This window comes from Balaenoptera physalus (assembly GCF_965194825.1).
Source record: "Balaenoptera physalus genome assembly, chromosome: 1".
In the NCBI taxonomy this organism is placed as follows: domain Eukaryota; kingdom Metazoa; phylum Chordata; class Mammalia; order Artiodactyla; family Balaenopteridae; genus Balaenoptera; species Balaenoptera physalus.
Window position 1 is genome coordinate 184,106,650 of NC_138882.1, and position 21,429 is coordinate 184,128,078.

Below are 21,429 nucleotides of genomic sequence, written 5' to 3' on the forward strand. Positions count from 1 at the left end.
CAATCACTTAACTCAATAATACACCAAATGAAATCAAAAGAAGTTATGGGTTTTACCCATGTCACAGAGCTGCAAAGCTGGAGCCAGAAACTAACTGTCCTGACTTCCTAACTCTCCTGACTTCCTAAACTAAGTGCTTGTTTCATTATAATATGCTACATCTTCTAGAATGTTTGAATTATATCTAGATAGACAGACAGATATATAAAATGTTTCCATTTATTATTTTGAATTTGAAAATTTAGGAGGCCTAAAAGGAGCCATTTATCAATTCCATGATCATTTACTTTTCTTAAATTAATTCTAAACAGGCAATACTAAAGGAAAAATAATCTGGGCATTTTTAATCAGGTTGAAGAATCTGTATCTTGTAAATTTAAAACACACACCACCTGGGACTTCCCTGGTGGTCCAGTGGTTAAGAATCGGCCTTGTGGGGCTTCCCTGGTGGCGCAGTGGTCGAGAATCCGCCTGCCAATGCAGGGGACACGGGTTCGAGCCCTGGTCTGGGAGGATCCCACATGCCGCGGAGCAACTGGGCCCGTGAGCCACAATTGCTGAGCCTGCGCGTCTGGAGCCTGTGCTCCGCAACAAGAGAGGCCGCGATGGTGAGAGGCCCTTGCACCGCGATGAAGAGTGGCCCCCGCTTGCCGCAACTAGAGAAAGCCCTCGCACAGAAACGAAGACCCAACACAGCCATAAATAAATAAATAAATAAAATTTAAAAAAAAAAAAAAGAATCGGCCTTGCAATGCAGGGGATGCCAGTTGGATCCCTGGTCAGGGAACTAGGATCCCACATGCCTTGGGGCAACTAAGTCCTCACACGCCCCAACTACTGAGCCTGCGCACTCTGTAGTCTTCGCAACACAACTAGAGAGAAGCCGGCACGCCGCAACGAAAGAAAGATCCCGCGTGCCGAAACTACAACCCGACGCAGACAAAAAAATAAAAAATAAATAAATAATATACACACCACCTAAATTTAAAAGTAGAATATCTGAGATTAACAGATTGAATAACAATCACTAGAAATGGGAAATACTCAAAAGACTATCAACATGTGAAGTACTGAATAGCAGTAATTATAGCTAGCAGTTATTAAAGGTTGTATTTATTTAACATATATGGGTATCAAGCTAAGCACTTTACGTATTTTTTTCATTTTAATATTCAAAATAACTTTATGAAGCATGGTTCTTATAAAAGATGAGAAAGCTGAGTCCTAGAGAGCTTAAGTAACTTGTCCAAAGATTATAAAAGTAGTATACTGTCTACCTTGATCTATTATTTCAAAACCCATATACCTAACTTCTAAGCTGTTTCTTGTTAAGATTATTTTCAATTTATTATTTTCATCTTTGGAATAAAACTCCTTTGTAAAAAAATTCCCAACTAATGAAATGAGCTTACTCAGCCTTAGTGAACAGCAAAGTTACAACCTGAATTTAAAGAAAGCTTTCCTACTTGAGCTTATAAATTGACTACCAGCTTGATGTTAAAATTAGTTAAAATGTACATAAGTTAATTTATACATTGATAATAAACGTGTCAACAATATATTTCACCAATACATCCTTACCCAAACAGTGCTTTTACAAATTTTCAACCAAATAATAGAAATAGTATTATATACCTAAGAAATTAAGAACTTTTAAAAGTTCATTATGTGGCACAAGATTTGCTTCATACAACTAACGTTACCACTTTTCTTCCTTTTTGGCAATTTTAGTATTGAGCAACTGGAGGATGAAACAGTATTTGCAAATCATCATTTAGCTTTAAGTACTTGGGAGAATGGTTAATTCAATGGCCACAATGCTAATCAAAGTTTCTTCATTCATTATATACATGATCCAAGATTACTTTCTTTTAAAAATATTACTATACTAAAAATCAGTACCACTGACAGTAGCAAATTTGCAACAATTTATTCAACAGCTCATCTGTTACAACAAAAGGCTGTTAACCTACCTGTCACTGCTGGTACTACTGCTGCTGCTGATTGAATCACTACTGGAGGATCTACTCCTAGAGCCGCTGCCGCTAGGGGACCTTGTGGGTCTAGACGCTTGGCTAGCCAGCCTCTGAGGAGACTGATTTCTAGACTGGGATGAATGTGGTGAGCGACTTCTGCTGTGCTGGTAATTCCGCTCTGGCCTTCTGCCTCGTACCTCCCGGGTAATATCATCCCTGTAGATATCCCTGTGTACCACACTGGGCAGTGTAAACTGCTCCCGAGCCCTAGGTTCGTATCGGGGGTCATGAGCATCAAAACGGTTTGGACTTCGACTCCGAGAAGTATAATAGAGCCCATGTTGTAAAGTCCGCTCGCGAGGATCTCTATAGTAATCCTGATCGTAATGTCTTGTCCGATCAAATCCTCCCGTCCCCCGTTCATGGTGTCCATAGGCACTATGTTCATAAGCACGCTCCCTGTTATCTGAAGCCCTGCATTTAGGAGGGGGGAAAAATATTTAATCAATCAGAAAGGGGAAAGCAAAACTAAAAGCAAGTCATGCAAACATTCACTTGAGCATTGTCTTTGTCTTTGCAACTGGTCATTTTCTAAACAGCATTAACCTACTTAGTAAGCAAACACTAATAAGCTTAACATTTTACTTGACTCCAAAACTTATTTTCACAGCTGAGAAATCACTGTTGTAATTGTACATTGGACTTTCATGACTAGTGTTCTGCAAGTCAGTTGTTCTTTTTATTAGGGATTTTCTGGCTTATATACAGAAATATACATATGCCATCTCCTTTTTATTTTAAATTTAATGGAACAAGAAGAGACTTTCATTTTAATATGAAAGTTTTCTATACTTTCATCTGATTAAAATATATACCAAACTTTATTTACTTTGCAAGTGTATTTCATGCAAAATTTCCATGATAGATTTTTCACACAGACATGAAAGCCCCATTGCAATGCATGCCCATGTCCCAGCAACAGGAGGGCATTTTCAAAGAAGTACAGAAAAAAATGTTAAGTGTAACTTTTTCTCATTAACTTTCAACTTCTTGGGTAATTATAAAAATTACTAAATTATGTAAATTGTTGTGCCCAAACAATCACATTTAATAATAAAAATGGAACCTTAAAAAAGAAAATCAAACCAAAAAACCACTTGGGATATAAAAATATTGGGCTGCCACATGCTATTCTATGATAAACTTAACTAATTAAAGAATAATGGTTATTTTATCTTCTTGTGCTATCAAATTCCACATAATTTTTAAAATGCCTATTCCATGATTCAGTGTGTTAATGTATTACTTAATGGTTACAGGAAATATATCCTCTTAGGGTTCAGCTATATTCAAATTGCCTCTGATGAAATAAGTCAACTTGGGAAACCGTAAGATATGCTAAAGACTGCTATTAGCAATGGTTTAACTTTAAAAAATCTTCCTGTAGGGCATGAATACTTGTCAATCTAAGAGTACAAAACTGTTGCATGTACAATTACACACATGCAATTATGTGTTAATATTAAAAACCGATTCCAATCCTACAAAGAAATCTTAAGTTCTCTACTTAAGAGAGTTCCTAAAAGACAATTTCACTTGAATCTCAAACATGAGGTTGAGTCTCTTCTCAACCTTACCTTTGGGTCTATCTTCTATCAAAAGTGATTAAGGAATCATGAAAGACATAGAAGAATTAGAATCTCTCCAAGGAAGAATATGTGGCAAAATCTTACAACTAATACTATGTCCCCAGTACGTGCTTAGATTACAAATCTCTCCACTAACCTTCATTTTCACCCACCATTTCACTTAGCAACCATACCTTCTCCTAGGCAGTTTTTTTTTTACTGCTATTATTAAAAGCAACTGGCATGGCAAAAATTCAGTATTATCTTTCCTACTTAAATATATTAAATGACTTTCTCCTTTTTTATTCACTATTTCTGGAATTTTAATAGATATTTCAACGTCTAACAAACAAGAGGTGTTCCTTTGAGACAAGAGAAAATTTCATAAATAATTCCATTAGTACCCTATCAAATGTTAATCAGTAAGAGCTGTTATTAATGATATAACAGAAGCAACAGGCAATAGTTCTAGGAGAATTACTGCTACAGCTGATATTTTATAAATATGCAAAGTTCTTATCCATTAGGAAGATATAGAAGGCAGGCACAAGAGCTAGCAGAGCTGAAATCTAATAGCTATTCTTTGATTCATCTATTAGTACTAAATGATTCTAGAGTTAGTGGGAAAAAAAGAAAGTTTGACTTGGGTTAGGAGAGGGGCTAATATACACAGGTCAGGACATACCAACCTTTTCCAAGTGTGGAAACACGACCTATAATCCCAATTAAATCTAGGGAGAGAATTGTGAACATAACTTCCCCAATTTTGGCCCCTCTTATGGGGGTAATCCACCTTCTTAATGGGTAAGGGTGTCAAATGATATTTAGATGAACCACAAGGAAAAAAAAAATCTTAATGACCAGATAAAATAATTCCACAGGAAGCAAGCAGTCCCAGACAAACTGTAACTCTCAAACCCCCAGACTTCTTTCTTGAGATAGCAGAAAATTATAAATTGATCCACATTCACAAAAATGTCCAGCCCTAAGTATGAATCAGGCAGCTGACAGAAGAGGAAATATCCTCTACGATTCCACAAAATGAGGAAGGCACAGTTGCTGGCCAACAGTTCACCTTTGTAGCCATCCAGCACAGTCAATTTTGATTGCTGTATCCACAACTGATCGTCACCATGTGTTCAAAGCTAAAGTACCTTCAACTGGACAGCAATTTGCTTAAGAAACAAGATAGTAACCCTCTTCTCCTGGGCTAATGGGATCTTGACGGCACGACATCCCATACATTCCAGCAAATAGAAAAGAATGGCTATATTCCAGAATTTAGGAACGTCCATCATCTCAATTTTTCCCCATTCCATCAAAGAGTATAATTCCAACATGGAAACTGTGTAGATCCAAAATGGGAAAATGAAGCACTGCCTTCACTCTTCTTCATCCAAGTACACATTTCCAGGTTAAAGTATTGTTTGTAGAATCCAAGAGGTTGAATCATATGGTCTGCTAGGTTTTTTGGTGACAATCCAATTCGTTTGTACACTTTGTGTAGTGAAAATTGAGAGCAGATATCAAATTCTAAAAGAATCTGTAGGCTCTAATATTCCAGAAATATTCCATATAGTACAACCACAAAATCTGTAGCCAAGGAGCTCCATCAGGTAGAAGGGATATATCCAAGGAAAGACTTAACATTATCCAAGAGAAGGAATAATTAATTCTAGAAGACAGGTAACTCCAAAAATGATGCTGCCATACAAAATCTTCCACCACTTTATATCTCAGGAGTAGATATCCAACCAGCTGCAGGAAATATCCTCTAGGATTCCATAAGATACCAGCCACTGGGATAGAAATCACTTCCGTTTCCAACCCAAATTAGGAAACATTGAGAATGCCCAAAACTTTAAATCCATCTGGGGCCCCTAAATATGAGTTTCTGTTTCACCATATCAAATACAAAATACCTGCCTACAGAAACCTTGGAACTTACCCATCAAGTCTCCGCTCATAACGTCCTTCTCGTGCATGAAGTGATGGTGGGGGGCCATAAGCAGGCCCTCCACCACCTCCTCTGAACCCAGAAACCTCTCTACTACGAGATGCTATGGAAACTGTATCATCCAATCCCCGAGCAGCGCTCGGAATGGTGCCTGGTTCATTATAATCCGTGCGTAGGTCTCTATCTCCCATTTTGTTGACTGAGTTGTGAGCCTTCTGTGCACTTTTGATGTCCACAAAATCCACAAAGGCAGCCACTCCTCCTTCAGAACCCCTCTTGGGGAGAATTTTGACACTTTCCACGCGGCCATATCTGAAAAAAAATAAAGTCAATGTTATTGTTGCATAGTAATAATTTTCCAAAAATAGTTTTATAAACTGTTTGTTATTTTTAAACAATTTACATTATGCATGTACGGGGGAGGGGTTGCGAGTTAACTTAAAATGGCTTTTAAACTCGCATTTTTCTTTTTTGAGGCAAATATTTACAAACATTTTTACCACATCATTTTATGGCTTTCATTTTTTAAATATAGTATTTACTATAAACTGCCTTTTACCTTTCTGGAACACTTAGCTGAAATGACTCTCAGAAGTTTTTAGGAATTTTTACATTCTAAAAAAGGATATTATACCTAAGATAATCAAAGTAACTTACCAATCTTAAGAGATTTTCATTAAAGTAAAAACTGTAGCTAAAAATAGCTATTTTATAGATCTCATTTTAATTTAATTCATTAAGTGAAAATGATCTTAGTGAAAAAATGAGATGACTTCAAACACTCCTTACTGGAAGGCAAAATAAATTCAAATATTTTGTGCATTTGCAAGTGTCAGTCTAGTTTTTAACATAATCTTTTACCGTTTAATTCTCTTTTCCAGGGGATTAAAAGAAAAAGTGTAAAAATTTATAATTTATGTATAATTGTTATTTATATAAATTAATAAATCAGAAAATCTTTTGACAGACTCTTATGTATACTTATAATTTGGCATTTTAGAAAGAAGGGCACAGCACTTTTAAATATAGCACTCTTATATGCTGGCAATCCAAGATCATAATTTTTTTTTTTTTTTAATTTATGGCTGCATTGGGTCTTTGTTGCTGTGCACAGGCTTTCTCTAGTTGTGGTGAATGGGGGCTACTCTTTGCTGCAGTGCATGGGCTTCTCATTGCGGTGGCTTCTCTTGCTGTGGAGCACAGGCTCTGGGCACACAGGCTTCAGTAGTTGTGGCACACAGGCTCAGTAGTTGTGGCACACGGGCTTAGCTGCTCCGCGGCATGTGGGATCTTCCTGGACCAGGGCTCGAACCCGTGTCCCCTGCATTGGCAGGCAGATTCTTAACCACTGTGCCACCAGGGAAGTCCCCAAGATCATAATTTTACACTTCCCCTGAAGAAGCTGACAACATTATCAGAAAGCCGAACTTTCCTTTTATATCCTCCAGTATGATTTAAGTTATTACCTCTCACAAGGGAAACATAATCTTAAAATCCAGTTTCATCAGGCAACTGAACTAGATGTAACGAAATTACTTGGGGTAAATTAACTGATGAAAGGATCTCTTAAATTTGGGGGGAAAATGATAGAAACTGAAATAGTTCTTTCCATACAAACATTAAAAAAAAATACCTTCCAATGTATCTGACAAAGGACTTGTATCTAGAATATAAGAAATCTTACAACTGAACCCATTTTTAAAAAATAGGGAAGATGGGCTTCCCTGGTGGCACAGTGGTTAATACTCCGCCGGCCAATGCAGGGGGCATGGGTTCAAGCCCTGATCTGGGAAGATCCCACATGCCTCGGAGCAGCAGCTGCTGAGTCTGCGCTCTGGAATCTGCGAGCCACAACTACTGAGACCCGCGTGCCTAGAGCCCATGCTCCGCGACAGGAGAAGCAACCGCAATAAGAAGCCCGCGCACAGCAGCGAAGAGTGGCCCGCGCTCGCCACAGCTGGAGAAAGCCCTCGCGCAGCAGCGAGGACCCAATATAGATAGATAGATAGATAGATAGATAGACAGACAAACAGACAGACAGACAGATTCGTAAAAAAAAAAATAAAAATAAAAAATAGGGAAAACACTTCACCAAAGAAGAAATACAGATGGCAGATAAGCACAGAAAAAGATGCTCAAAATCAGTAGTCACAGGGAAATACAAATCAAAACCACAATAAAATACCACTTCACACCCACTAGGATTGCTATTAGAAAAGAGAACAGAACAGAACAAAACAAGTATTGGCAAGGATATGGAGAAATTTGAAACCTCCTGCATAGCTGGTGGAACTGTAAAATGGTGCAGCCACTATGGAAAGTGGCATTTTTCTCCAAAAGTTAAGCACAGAATTACCATATGACCCAGCAATTCCATTCCTAGGTATATACCCAAGAGAACTGAAAACTGGGGCTCAAAAAGATACATTGCACGAATGTTCACTGCATCATTATTCACAAAAATCAAAAGATGGAAACAACCCGACTGTCCACCAATGGATGAATGGATAAACAAACAATGGAATATTACATTAAAACATAAAAAGAAATGAAGTTTCGATACACACTACAACATGGATAAACCTTGAAAACATCATACTAAATGAAATAAGCCAGACACAAAAGGACAATTAGTTTATGATTCCACTTACATGAAGTATCTGGAATAGACAAATTCATGGAGACAGAAAGTAGAACAGAGGTTAACAGGGGCTGGGGAGACATTGCTTAATGACACAGAGTTTTTGTGTGGGATGAAAAAAATTCTAGAAATAGATAGTGCTGATGGTTACATAACATTGTGAACGCACTTTTTTTTGGCCGCGCCAAGCAGCTTGTAGGATCTTAGTTCCCCGACCAGGGATCAAACCTGGGCCCTGGCAGTGAAAGCGCCGAGTCCTAACCGCTGGACCGCCAGAGAATTCCCTGTGAATGCACTTAATGCCACTGAATTGAACACTTAAAAATAGTTAAGATAATAAATTTTGTATATTTTAACACACACACACAACTTATCACTAAGCCCAAGACCACATAGGTTTCTCTATTAGAAAGGAGAAAAAAGAAAAAAGAGGGAAGCATCAGCCAATTCCCCATCAAAAAAGTCAGTCAGCCAAAGCCTAATACGGGGAAAACAAATATTTAAGCTTAAATTCTTAATAACAAAGAGCTAAATGCAATACTGCAAAGAAGGACCAAATACTTAATGCACAGATTATGCGTGTAGAACAAAGTCAAATGGCCCTCCGTCCTCAAAAGGGTGGGCTCACGGTTCCCATAATTTTTACATAAGGAGAATACACTCTGGAAACAAAATATGAATTTATCTCCAAATTTAACATAAGAGAACTTTATCAGGTATTACATTACTCTTCTATACTGAGAAGACTGGAAACTCCCAAATTAAAAAAAAAAAACCTGCTTAACTCCTCACAGCCATGAGAACTCAGCTGGTAAATGTAAATGTGATGTCCTGATTTTATCTACTCTTTCCAAAACAACACAGTTCCTATAGTATTTAAGTATTCAAATGAAACATTTACTGACATCTATTAATTAAAAAAGAAAAAAGAGCAAAAATAATAAAACCACAGTTAAATAGTATTTCTTTTTTTTAAACATCAAGCCTTAGTTACAGGTTTTCAGAGAACCTATGGAACAGTCTCCAGTAATATGCACAAAATATTTTCTTAAATTACATAGTCAAAGGTTGTAGTAATAAGTTAACTCATTTGTAATTTTTAAAGAATCAAGAAAACCTAATTTTTTTTAAATGAGAACATAAAATTAAGAAAGTGTGCTTGATTGCTACAAGCTGCAGTATATAGCAATCTAATGGGTTTGTCTTCAAAAACACAATCAAAAAACAACATTAAATTGGCTTCCGTTTGGTCAAAAATATTCACCATCAAAAAATATTAAATTGATCAACATACACTATAATTCTTCTACGTTTTTAAGAGAGAATTTTAAAATAACCCAAAACAATGCCAGATTTGCTGAGATGTTTGGTCTTTCAACATGTGACTATTTATATAGTTAAATTTATATAGTCCTTAGCATTTCCTTGAAGAATATAATTGCAGTGTATTAATGGCCTCACATTTTACATTTGAGAGCATCATGACATACTCTAATGTTTTTCCTTCACTATGAGAAAAGAGTAGGGTTCTAATCCTGAATCAATTATTTTTAATTTTATGGTTCTTAACAGGTACTGTTGTAGGCACTTGATGCATATCAGGGAATAAAACAAAGATCCCTAGTCTCATGGAATTGATTTATTTACAATTTTCAGCTCCTTGATATGTGAAAAGAAGATTCCTCCTATTCTAAACTTTTCCTCAACTCTACAAGAAACTTACTTTGTTAATTTCCAAAGCAACACCAAATACATAAAGCTAAAGATCATTAGTATGCTAAAACCCAATGAATTCTCTCAATACCCTTTCTTTCTAAAAGTTACTACATTCATCCATTATTAGCTGGTTTATCAATAAGAATGCAATTATTAATTTTAATCCTACCTTTTTTTGCAAGTGACCCTACTAATAATAAGCAATAGCAAAGAATAGCCACTATTCGTTTTCACACAAGTCCTCCTACTACAGAAAACAATCCTCCCCAAGTCATTCTTGCAACATCTACCTGTTATTCAGGATAGACTTACAGAATTGTAATGAGGAGAATATCAGCCTCTTTGAAGACGCATGCAATTAACCTAAAACACCCATTCATCTAAAACCCAACACATCACTTTCCAAAGATTACATATTTTATCAAACTATCAATTCTTTGTGTATTGCCCACTTTTCCACCCTTCCACCCCATCATGGCTAAGCTGTTCCTTATTCAAAAGAAAATGATCAGTAAGTATGAATAGACAGAAAGCGAAAAGCAAATGAGCATGCTGTAAGGGATAAAAAGGCCTAAGAAGGGCTTCCCTGGTGGCGCAGTGGTTGGGAGTCCACCTGCCAATGCAGCGGACATGGGTTCAAGCCCTGGTCCGGGAAGATCCCACATGCCGCGGAGCAACTGAGCCTGCGTGCCACAACTACTGCAGCCTGCGCGCCTAGAGCCCATGCTCTGCAGCAAGAGAAGCCACCGCAATGAGAAGCCTGCTCGCCGCCACTAGAGAAAGTCTGCGTGTAGCAACGAAGACCCAACACAGCCTAAAAAAAAAAAAAGGGCCTAAGAGATGAGTATTACAGTCTGGTTGGGTGACCTTTAATAGTAGAAACAACAAATATTTGTTTTCTTATTTTTTATATTATGAAAATATTGAAAATCATTCCTCTTCCAAACTCAGACAGTTGGGTCATAAATATATCCGTTACAACTACCAAATTATCTCCAATAATGCAGTAACATCAACACTTACTTATATAACCCTTTTATAGTAAAAAATTTTTATGAAGGAATTACTAATTTATAAATCAACCACTTGATCCTATATTTAGATCAAAAGACTGGTTTCCCCTATGTGTTAGACCTTTATTTTATTTCCTATACCAGTGACTACAAATACTTCAAGAATGCCAAAAGGCAGAATCCCCTAGAAACTTAAATAATGCATCATAACAGCATTTAAATTGGATCTGGCCACATTTTTCCTACATAATCACAGGTCAAATTTTTTATTGTGATAAAATATAACATAAAATTAGCTATTTTAACCATTTTTAAGAGTACAATTCCAATCTTTTCAAATTAATCACAGCTATTTCTTGTCATCAACATAGTAGAGGTAGACATTAAAGCTACCTCATTCACAATTACTGATACCCCCCATACTTCAAACCATTAAATGTAGTAAGTAGCTCAGAATCATATAGATGGCAAAACTCCTGCAGTTTGGACATACCCAAATAAGATGGTAATATTTTTAATATGTCATATGTCTCATTAAATCAGTTAAAATAAGTTAAAATCCAAAAGAAGAACTTGTTTTAACAATTATCTAGAATGACAAAGATAAATTTAAATTGTTAGCATGACAATGATAAACTACAAGTTAACAGTTTTACTCTATCCAAAGACAATGATCAAAAATTGATATAAACCCAGAAAATAGAAAATATTTGCAAATTATTTATCTGATAGGAGCTCTTACAACTCAACAATGAAAAAGACATAATGCAATTTAAAAATAGGCAAAGGATATAAATAGACAATTTCTCTAAAAATATATACAAACAACCAATAAACACACAAAAATTTGCTTAACAACATTAGACTTTAGGAAAATAAAAACCAAAACCACAATGAGATACCACTTCACACGCAACAGGATGGCTAGAATATTGATAAAAGCGACAGACAATAACAAGTATAAGGAGAAATCTAAACCCTAATAAATTGCTGGTGAGATTGTAAAATGGTACAGCCACTTTGGAATTCAATTTGGCAGTTCCTCAAAATGTTAAACTTAGAATTACTGTATAATCCAGCAATTCTACTCCTAGGTATAAACTGAAAAGAGAAGTCCACATAAAAACACATACAGAGGGAGGGCTTCCCTGGTGGCGCAGTGGTTGACAATCTGCCTGCCAATGCAGGGGACACAGGTTCGAGCCCTGGTCTGGGAAGATCCCACATGCCGCAGAGCAGCTAGGCCCGTGAGCCACAATTACTGAGCCTGCACGTCTGGAGCCTGTGCTCCGCAACAAGAGAAGCCGTGATAGTGAGAGGCCCGCGCATCGCGATGAAGAGTGGCCCCCACTTGCCGCAACTGGAGAAAGCCCTCGCACAGAAACGAAGACCCAGCACAGCCATAAATAAATAAATAAATAAAAATAAATAATTAAAAAAAAAAAACACATACAGAAATGTTCACAGTATCATTATTCATAATAGCCCAAAAAATGGAAACAAACCAAATGTTCAACTGCTGAGTGGATTTTTTAAAATGTGGTATTATGTCCATACAATGGAATGTCATTTGGCAATAAAAAGGAATGAAGTTCTTATACATGCTACAACATGGATGAACCTCGAGAACACTATAAGGGAAAGAAGCCAATCACATATTTTATGATTCCATATATATGTGAAAGGTCCAAAACAGGCAAATACACAGAAATAGAAAATAGATTAGTGGATTCCAGGAGATGGGGAGAAGGAAGAATGGGGAATGACTGCTAATGGGTATGGGGGTTTCATACTGGAGTGATGAAAATGTTCTGAAATTAGTGGTGATGGCTGCGTAACTCTGCAAATATACTAAAAACAACTGTACACTTTTCAAAGGAAAAATTTTATGCCATGTGAATTATATCTCGTTAAAACTGTTATTAAAAGAAAAGAGACAAAAAATAGTACCTGTCACTGTCTTTTATATTTATTTATTTGGCTGCACCGGGTCTTAGTTGTGGCATGCGGGATCTTTAGTTGCGGCATGTGGATCTAGTTCCCTGACCAGGGACTGAACCTGGGCCCCCTGCACTGGGAGCACAGAGCCTTAGCCACTGGACCACCAGGGAAGTCCCTGTCACCGTCCTTTAATACAACAGATTTTACCTCTCCTTTAGTCACAAGTGTCTGCGTTATCTCAATACAAATCAACTGTCTGCCATGTTTCCTGTAAATGGGCACATTTAAGGAAGACATTTTCTATTTCAAGCATGCCTGCCTGGGAAGATAAGTAACCCATTAGATGACAGCCAAAACCTATCTTCATTTCATGGAGATACAGAATTCTTTCAGGAAATCTACTGTGAAATAAATTTATGTATAAAAGATTTAAAAACTATTCTTAAATAATTAATATATTCCCCTTTAATCACTTTATCTTTGGAGTAAGTACAAATGATTACTAAAGATGAAAAAAACAGACTCAGAATCCGTAAAGCCAGCAAAGGGCAGTCAAACACAGGCCCCTAGCCTCATTTTAGAAAAAGCTAATATCCTAAAATGTTTCTCTACTTGGAGGAATGGGGGAGAGGTGGAAAAAGAAGGGGGAGGGGAGAATGATTTGTAATATTTTGCTGATTTGTGTTCTCTCTCTGCCAAAATATATATATATATATATTAGTTTGTTGTAGTCTTCGGTCTGGAAAAGACACTCAGCCTGAGATAAAAGCTCTATGTCATAAAGGAAAAGACCATATAAATTAAACCATATAAAAATTACAGCTCCTAAATAGCAAAATACAGTCAAAAGACAAATGGGGAAAAATACTTGCACATGAGAAATAAGTGATTTCCTAAATATACAAACTTCTTCCAAATCAAGGGAGACAGAGGTCCAAACAAAACAGAGGCAAAATACCCAAATAGGAAATTTTTTTTTTTAATATTTATTTTATTTATTTATTTGGTTGCATCGGGTCTTAGTTGCAGCAGGCGGGCTCCTTAGTTGTGGCATGCGAACTCTTAGTTGAGGCATGCATGTGGGATCTAGTTCCCGGACCAAGGATCGAACCCAGGCCCCCTGCATTGGGAGCACGGAGTCTTAACCACTGCGCTACCAGGGAAGTTCCAGGAAATTCTTTAAAAATACACCCATACACACAAAATGGTAAACAGAACAAACACACTCAAAAAAGCTGCTCAATTTCCACTCAAAATTTCAAAAATCCAAATTTAAAAAAGTGCCATGCAACACAAAGACCTAAATTTTAATAATACCTAGATATTAGCTAGAGTCTAAGAAAATAGATACTTTCATAACACTGTCTGCAGGAGTATAAATTAGAGAAACCTCTTAGGAAGACAATTTGATAGACTGCTTAGTAAGCAACACTGTTTATAACAGTTAAAAAAAAAAAAAGAAAGAAAGAAAAAAAAAGAAGAAAAAAAAAAAGCAACGCACCATTCCACTTTCTCTATGAATTTGACTGCTCCGGGAAACTAATGTAAGTAGACTCATACAATATTTGTCCTTTTGTGACAGCCTTATTTCACTTAGCATAAAGTCTTCAAGGTTCATCCATGTTGAAGCATGTGTCAGAATTTCCTTTCCTAACATAATATTGTAAATCAACAATACTGCAATTTAAAAAAGAAGAATTTCCTTCCTTTCTAAGGCTGAATACTCCTCCATGATACATATTTTGTTGTCACACATTCTGTTTATCCTTTCATGGGTCATGAACACTTAGATTGCTTCTACCTTTTGGCTATTGTAAATGCTTCTATGAACATAATACATTACTTTTTAAAAATGAAAAACGATTCATTGATTCTAATTAGAAAAGGTTTAAGAAAACTTGAAGACTGAAGATAAGCTTAATTCAACCAACAAAACTATGGTCAGCTGTTTATCAAATCCATGGTTAGCGCCTAGATTCCTGTACATGAAAACTTGATGACTACAACTCTTGGGAAAAGGCAATGTTTTCAGTAAAGCTTTGAATGACAAAATTCTTCAGAACTATTACCGGCACCATTACTTCAGTGAAAAAATACGTATATGCATTATTTTGCACCAATCTAATGGTGCAAAATAACTATTTACTAAGTAAAATTAATTGTTAACAAAAAGATAGTGCGCAACTGATATGTAAACCTCTGAAAGATTATCCAATTATAAGGAGGAAAAAATCCCAAAGATTCTATGATCTTTAGATGTTACTGGTTACATAAAATAGGAAGCCTGAATCTTTTAGACAATCTTAGAAAGAATTCATAAGGTACTTCTTCAGAGAATAGGAGGGAAGAGTTTACACTCTAAAAGTCAAAATATATAGTGCAGGGGACTTCTCTGGCAGTCCAGCAGTTAAGACTCTATGTTCCCAATGCAGAGGGCCTGAGTTCGATCCCTGGTCAGGGAACTAGATCCCGCATGCCGCAACTAAAAGATCCCGCATGCCGCAACTAAAGATCCCACATGCCGCAAAATCCCACGTGCCACAACTAAAACCCGGTGTAGCCAAATAAATAAATAAATAAATAAATACATACATACATACATACATACAGTGCAGGGATACAGACAATGATGGTGGCCACTAAGTTAACATTTGGACATTTCTTCTCACAATAATTCATGAACAACTTCATAAATGTGTCTGATTTACATAGTACTGAGAAAAGCTCAAGTATAATTGTAAAGAGAATGCAAATGACCATGATTAACCATTTCTTAAAGTAATGGCAGTAAATAAAATAGTTAGATGAAGAAAAAAAGGAGCAAGGCAAGTTGATCAGAAGGGGAAGGCTGGAGAAAACAAAGTTGAAGTAGCAGAAGCCAAGAAACTAACAAAAATCCACATCAAGAGTCCGGGGTGTAAATGCAAAGGACTCTTTGAAAATGTGCTTCCTACCTGGCTTAACAGGACTATTACAGTACAACTGCTGAGAAGGAAATTAACTTCTAACCTATGGCTTACTTCTTAGTTAAACAACAGTTTAAAAAAAGACTTTGAGAAATTTATAAATTCCCTCTAATATTTCACTTGATTAGACTTCTATCCTTATTTCACAATATATGGTTACTTAGAATCAGGACAAATGTGATCTTTTTGTAATATACATAAATTCCATATTCTTTTCATCCACCACTGTATTTCTGTAAATCTTTAAAGACTACCTATATATCCAGATTAAGGAAATGGGTCTTCTTTATCACTCTTTAATCTTAAAAGGTCTTTGGGTTTTTCTACTCAATTCCAATGGTTTATAAACTTTTAAATAATCATGCTTCCCAATAAAAACTCTACATGAAATTAAGCCTATTAAATTAAGAAATAAGTCACCAGTCTCTATGCCAATCATTCCTGAAACTTATTAAATATGCAAACTTCTCCAGTCAACACTTTATTCATTAATTATAATCTCTAGAACTAAAAAGCTTTTCTTTACAAGCAAAAACTTTATACAAATTTCCAGTAAGATCAACACAAAGGAAATCAAATGTCATAACCCTGTGAAACCCCAAGCTGTGATGAAAGTTCCTTTCATACATCTACTTTTAGACTGGCACAGCAAACTTATGCTGAAAAGGAATAATCTGTGTCAAAAACCACCATGGAAAGGGCTATTTCATAAAAAAAACAATAACAGAGAGGTATAAGTGACAAGAAAAACTAGAGTATATCCTTATACACCTTAGATTAGTATAACAAAGCACAGACACCATTTTTTTAAATTAACTGCAATATAATTTAAAACTATTTGAAACTTTACAAATGCCACTTAAGTCTGAACCCCAGAAAGACTATTTTTGATTGATGAGCATAGCTGGTTAGGAGAATGATTCATCTGAAAGGAACTGGCACACCAATGTTTTGTATGATGGCTACACAGTATTTCTAGATATTAAGCTCTTTTATAATCCAACTAATCATCAAAATATACTTTTTTAAAATCTTCACAGCATTCCAGTGACCTTTATGCACTATGAAGAATGGGTAGAATGAGATTTTCTTTTTTTTTTTTGCATGAGAGAGCTTTTAATATTATACTTATTCATCTCTCACTTTAGATTTTCAGTTATCAATGGAAACACCATTTGTATCAAAAGCTGACACAGTGAGCATATACAAAGGAGAGTCACGTATAGATTTTCACTGATCCCATAGAGATGTTACATGTCCCATTTTACACCTTGTTTTGTCATTTAGTATTTTTCCATGCCAATAAAGACCCTTTACCAGTTCTAACATGGTGTGCCCTAGAACAAGATTTTCTAAACCAAAAAGACCTTAGAAATCTTTTTTTTTTTTTTTTTTTTTTGGCTGCATTGGGTCTTCGTTGCTGTGCGCGGGTTTTCTCTAGTTGCAGCGAGCGGAAGCTACTCTTCATTGTGGTGCTCGGGCTTCTTGTTGCGGTGGCTTCTCTTGTTGCGGAGCTCTAGGCGCATGGGTTTCAGCAGTTGCAGCACGCGGGCCCTAGAGTACAGGCTCAGTAGTTGTGGTGCACGGGCTTAGTTGCTCCGCGGCATGTGGGATCTTCCCAGACCAGGGATCGAACCCGTGTCCCCTGCATTGGCAGGCGGATTCTTAACCACTGCACCACCAGGGAAGTCCCCTTATAAATCTTATAATCTGACCCATTCAATTTATGGGAGAAAATAAATGTACCTACTTTAGATAATAAATGTGTTACTGGGAACTTCCCTGGTAGTCCAGTGGGTAAAACTCCACGCTCCCAATGCAGGGACCCCGTGTTCAATCCCTGATCAGGGAACTAGATTCTACATGCATGCCGCAACTAAAGAGTTCGCATGCCGCAACTAAGAGTCCACATGCTGCAACAAAGATCCCACGTGCCACAACGAAGATCCCGAGTGCAACAACAAAGATCCAGCACAGCCAAAATAAATATTTAAATAAATAAACAAATAAATGTGTTACTGAAGAGTTAAGGTGTCTTATTTTGTTTTTGTTTTTGTTTTTTTGGCCGCGCCGCACAGCTTGCAGGATCTTAGCTCCCGGACCAGGGATTGAACCTGGGCCTTAGGCAGTGAGAGCACAGAGTCCCAACCACTGGACTGCCAGGGAATTCCCTATCTTTTTTATATACAGCATCACATACTAACTGAATTTTAGATACTCTCTATAAATTGAGATTTTTGCAAATCTAGTTTTCTTTGACTAAGGCTGAACCCACCCATATAATAGAAATTAATATCTATTATGGCATTTAATTCTAACATTGGATGTGCTTGAAATTCATTTCATTGAAAGAATTCAAGCTGACTAAAAGGAACAACTTTTAAAAATCTAAGGATTCCATGATTTATATGATAAAACTGGGGGAGGGGGGCGGTGGATGAAAAAACAGAAAAAAATTCCCACAAGAAAAACAGCAATTCTAATCCTATAAGTTTACAAAGAGGAAAAAGAGGAGGGGAAAAATAAAGCTATTCACAGGACACTAACTTTGTTTTGTTTACTAGTCTTAAAGTTTTTCAGTGATTCTTAACTTTATAACCTCAACCTTTTTATGTCAAAGCTAAAGTAAGTACTTAAATATACTGCTAGCATTCTATTCTTAACATAATGGTTTGCCTAAACCAATATTTCTTACACTTTTTTCCACGGACTGCTTTGACAGCCAGTGAAACCTATAAACCCTTTCTCGGACTATTATTAAATTAATCAAGTAAAATGCACGAATTACAAAGAAACCAATTATATTGAAATACGATTATCAACTTTTGAACATACAGGAAATACAAAGAACAAAAGGTGATGTTAATGTATACCACAGGACAGGCATGTAATCAGCAAAACACACACTGAGAAACTCTACAACTTGGTTTCCAACAAATTAGTTGTAAGCAGAGAGAGAGATTAAAACCTATGGATTAAAAAAGGTTTAAATAGTCCCATGTCCATCAGTAAGTAAATAAACTGTGGTATCCTGACTGTGGTGGTGGTGATTACAAGAATGCCTACATTTCTCAAAATTCAACAAATTCAACACTTGCAATAGGTACATTTTACTGTATGCAAACTATACCTCAATAAAATTTTTAAAATATATCTTATGTACCTTATTTAGAGCCTGGGTGAAAAAAAAAAAGATTCTTAAAACAATTACAAACTCGAGTACTGGCTGGATATTTGAAAATACTGACTGGGTATTTGAAATAAGGATATACCACAGTATTGCTGAATATCTTTAAAAAGTTCTTATCTTCTAGAGATAAACACTGAAATACTTGTGGATTAAATAAGATGTCTGGGATCTACTTAAAAATAATACCAACTATACACATTGTAGGGCTTGTGCAAAGGAATAAGATTCTTAATTCATTAAGGAACTCTTTGGACAGGGGTGAAGAGTAGTGTCTGAGGGAGCAGAAAAAAAAAGTTGATGCAGCCACTACGGAAAGCAGTATGGAGGTGCCTGAAAAAGTTAAAAATAGAATTACCATATGACACAGCAATTCCACTTCTGGGTATATAACCAAGGAAACGGAAAACACCAATTTGAAAGGATATGCATCTCCATGTTCACTGCAGCATTTTATTTACCAAAGCCAAGATACAGAAACAACCTGTGTCCAGGGATTGATGGATGGATAAAGAACATGTGGCATATGTGACACACACACGCACGCACACACACAATGGAATACTATTCAGCCGTAAAAAAGGAAATCTTGCCATTTGCAACAACATGGATAAACCTTGAGGCCATTATGCTAAGTGAAATAAGTCAGAGAAAGACAAATACCATATGAACTCACTTATATGTGCAATCTTAAAAAAAAAAAGTCATTGATACAGAAAACAGATTGGTGGTTGGGGGTTGGGGTGATGGGTGGAATGAAAGGGCTCAAAAGATATAAACTTCCAATTATAAAATGAATAAGTCATGGGGATATAATGTACAGCACAGTGACTACAGTTAATATTGTATTGCATATGTGAAAGTTCCTAAGAGAGTAAATCTTGAAAGTACTTATCACAAGGAAAAAAAAAATGTTTTTTGTAACTATGTATGGTGAGGAATGTTAACTAGACTTATTGTGGTGATCATTTTGCGATATATACAAATATCAGATCATTATGTTGTACACCTGAAACCAATATAATGTTATATGTCAGTTATACTTCAGTTAAGAATTAAATTAATTAAAACTTATTAATTTAAAATTAGTATTAAAATTTTTAAGTTAAAACAAACAAAAAAAGAAATAAGGTTGAGGTCAATAAGCTTGGGGGGAAGTAGGGCGAGGGCAAGATTTTGCTGAGATACCACACAAAGTGAGTGACTGACGCCCAAATAAATGGAGCAATGATGATACCTAAAAAACAAACTCCCTTCTTACTAGCCCCTCTTCTGAATGACTCAGCATATAATACAGCTCATACTGATCCTGTGATTAACCTCATGTCATAAAGTCAGTGGTGGAAGTAAAACCAAAAGTAAAATTTTAAAAGTGGGGTAGCTCTAAATCTGCTTACAAATGGCACCAGAGGCAGGTAATTCATTCATCCACAAGTTGTCTCCTATGAGAGAAAAAACTGAAGATAAAAACATGCAAGTCATTTCCAGCCCCACCTTCCTTTTCTTGCCTTGCCTTCCACCTCCCCCACAATGTTGGTTTCCAAAGAGAAAAGGCAAGAGGGAGGTGATTTGACGCAGAGGCAGCAGGGGCGAGGTGCCCAGAGGTGGCAGGCAGAGGTGGGGGAGGCAGAGTGGTTGGCCTATTAGTTACACTGAGAACATACTGGGCAAGTAAGTAAATATATTGAGAATAATGAGAGGTTTCTCACTGTCTGAGAAGGGATTTATAAACATGGAAATGGGGAGGTTAGAAAGAATCCTCATGTACTGAAACATGTGTGAACACAGTTTCAAAATATATTATATAGAGATACATGTATTATATATACATGTAAACATATATACATGTGTACACACACAATACATATCCTCTTAGCTCTGCAGCAGTGGGTAAACTGTGCACCCAGATCTTGCGTTTCTAAATACCATCCCTCCCTAAAAGGAACCAGAATCTCTTGGAGAATGGCTGATTACAGGACTGGGAAAGGGAAAATACACGATGAGCCTTTGTTGTTGCCAGAAATAAAGAAATGCTTAAAAGAGTAGTGGGGCGATATCAAAAGGACACGGTAGCCAGTTTGAAGGAGCTCCCACTGGTCAAATCTAGAATGATTTCGGTATCAAAATAAGCAAGTCCTGAATTAAAACCCATTGAAAAAAATGGAAATCATATATATGAGTGTGTGTATATATATTTCCAAATATAATTATGGAAAATTCTTACCTACAGCAGAATAAATGTATAAGAAATCACAGTAATAGATTCTCATTTGGCAACAATCACAGCAGTATATAATACAGTCAAGAGTTATCAATGGGGGACTACCCTGGGGGTCCAGTGGTTAAGAGTCTGCCTTCCAATGCAGGGGATGTGGGTTTGATCCCTGGTCTGGGAACTAAGATC

At 36.5% G+C, this 21,429-nt stretch overlaps 1 protein-coding gene across 5 annotated transcripts in view; it reads right to left on the reverse strand.

The window, feature by feature from the left end:
- Positions 1–21,429, reverse strand: part of SPEN (spen family transcriptional repressor) — a 93,891-nt gene that overhangs the window by 51,170 nt on the left and 21,292 nt on the right. For 4 of the 5 annotated variants that reach the window (XM_082423524.1, XM_082423525.1, XM_082423523.1 and 1 more), the window contains exons 2-3: positions 5,553–5,873; positions 1,974–2,450 (exon numbers count right to left, since the gene is read on the reverse strand). In XM_082423524.1, the coding sequence (XP_082279650.1) occupies positions 1,974–2,450; positions 5,553–5,752 (677 nt within the window). In that variant the 5' untranslated portion in view covers positions 5,753–5,873. The remainder of the gene's footprint in view (positions 1–1,973; positions 2,451–5,552; positions 5,874–21,429) is intronic. The other variant, XM_082423526.1, reaches the window with a different exon arrangement.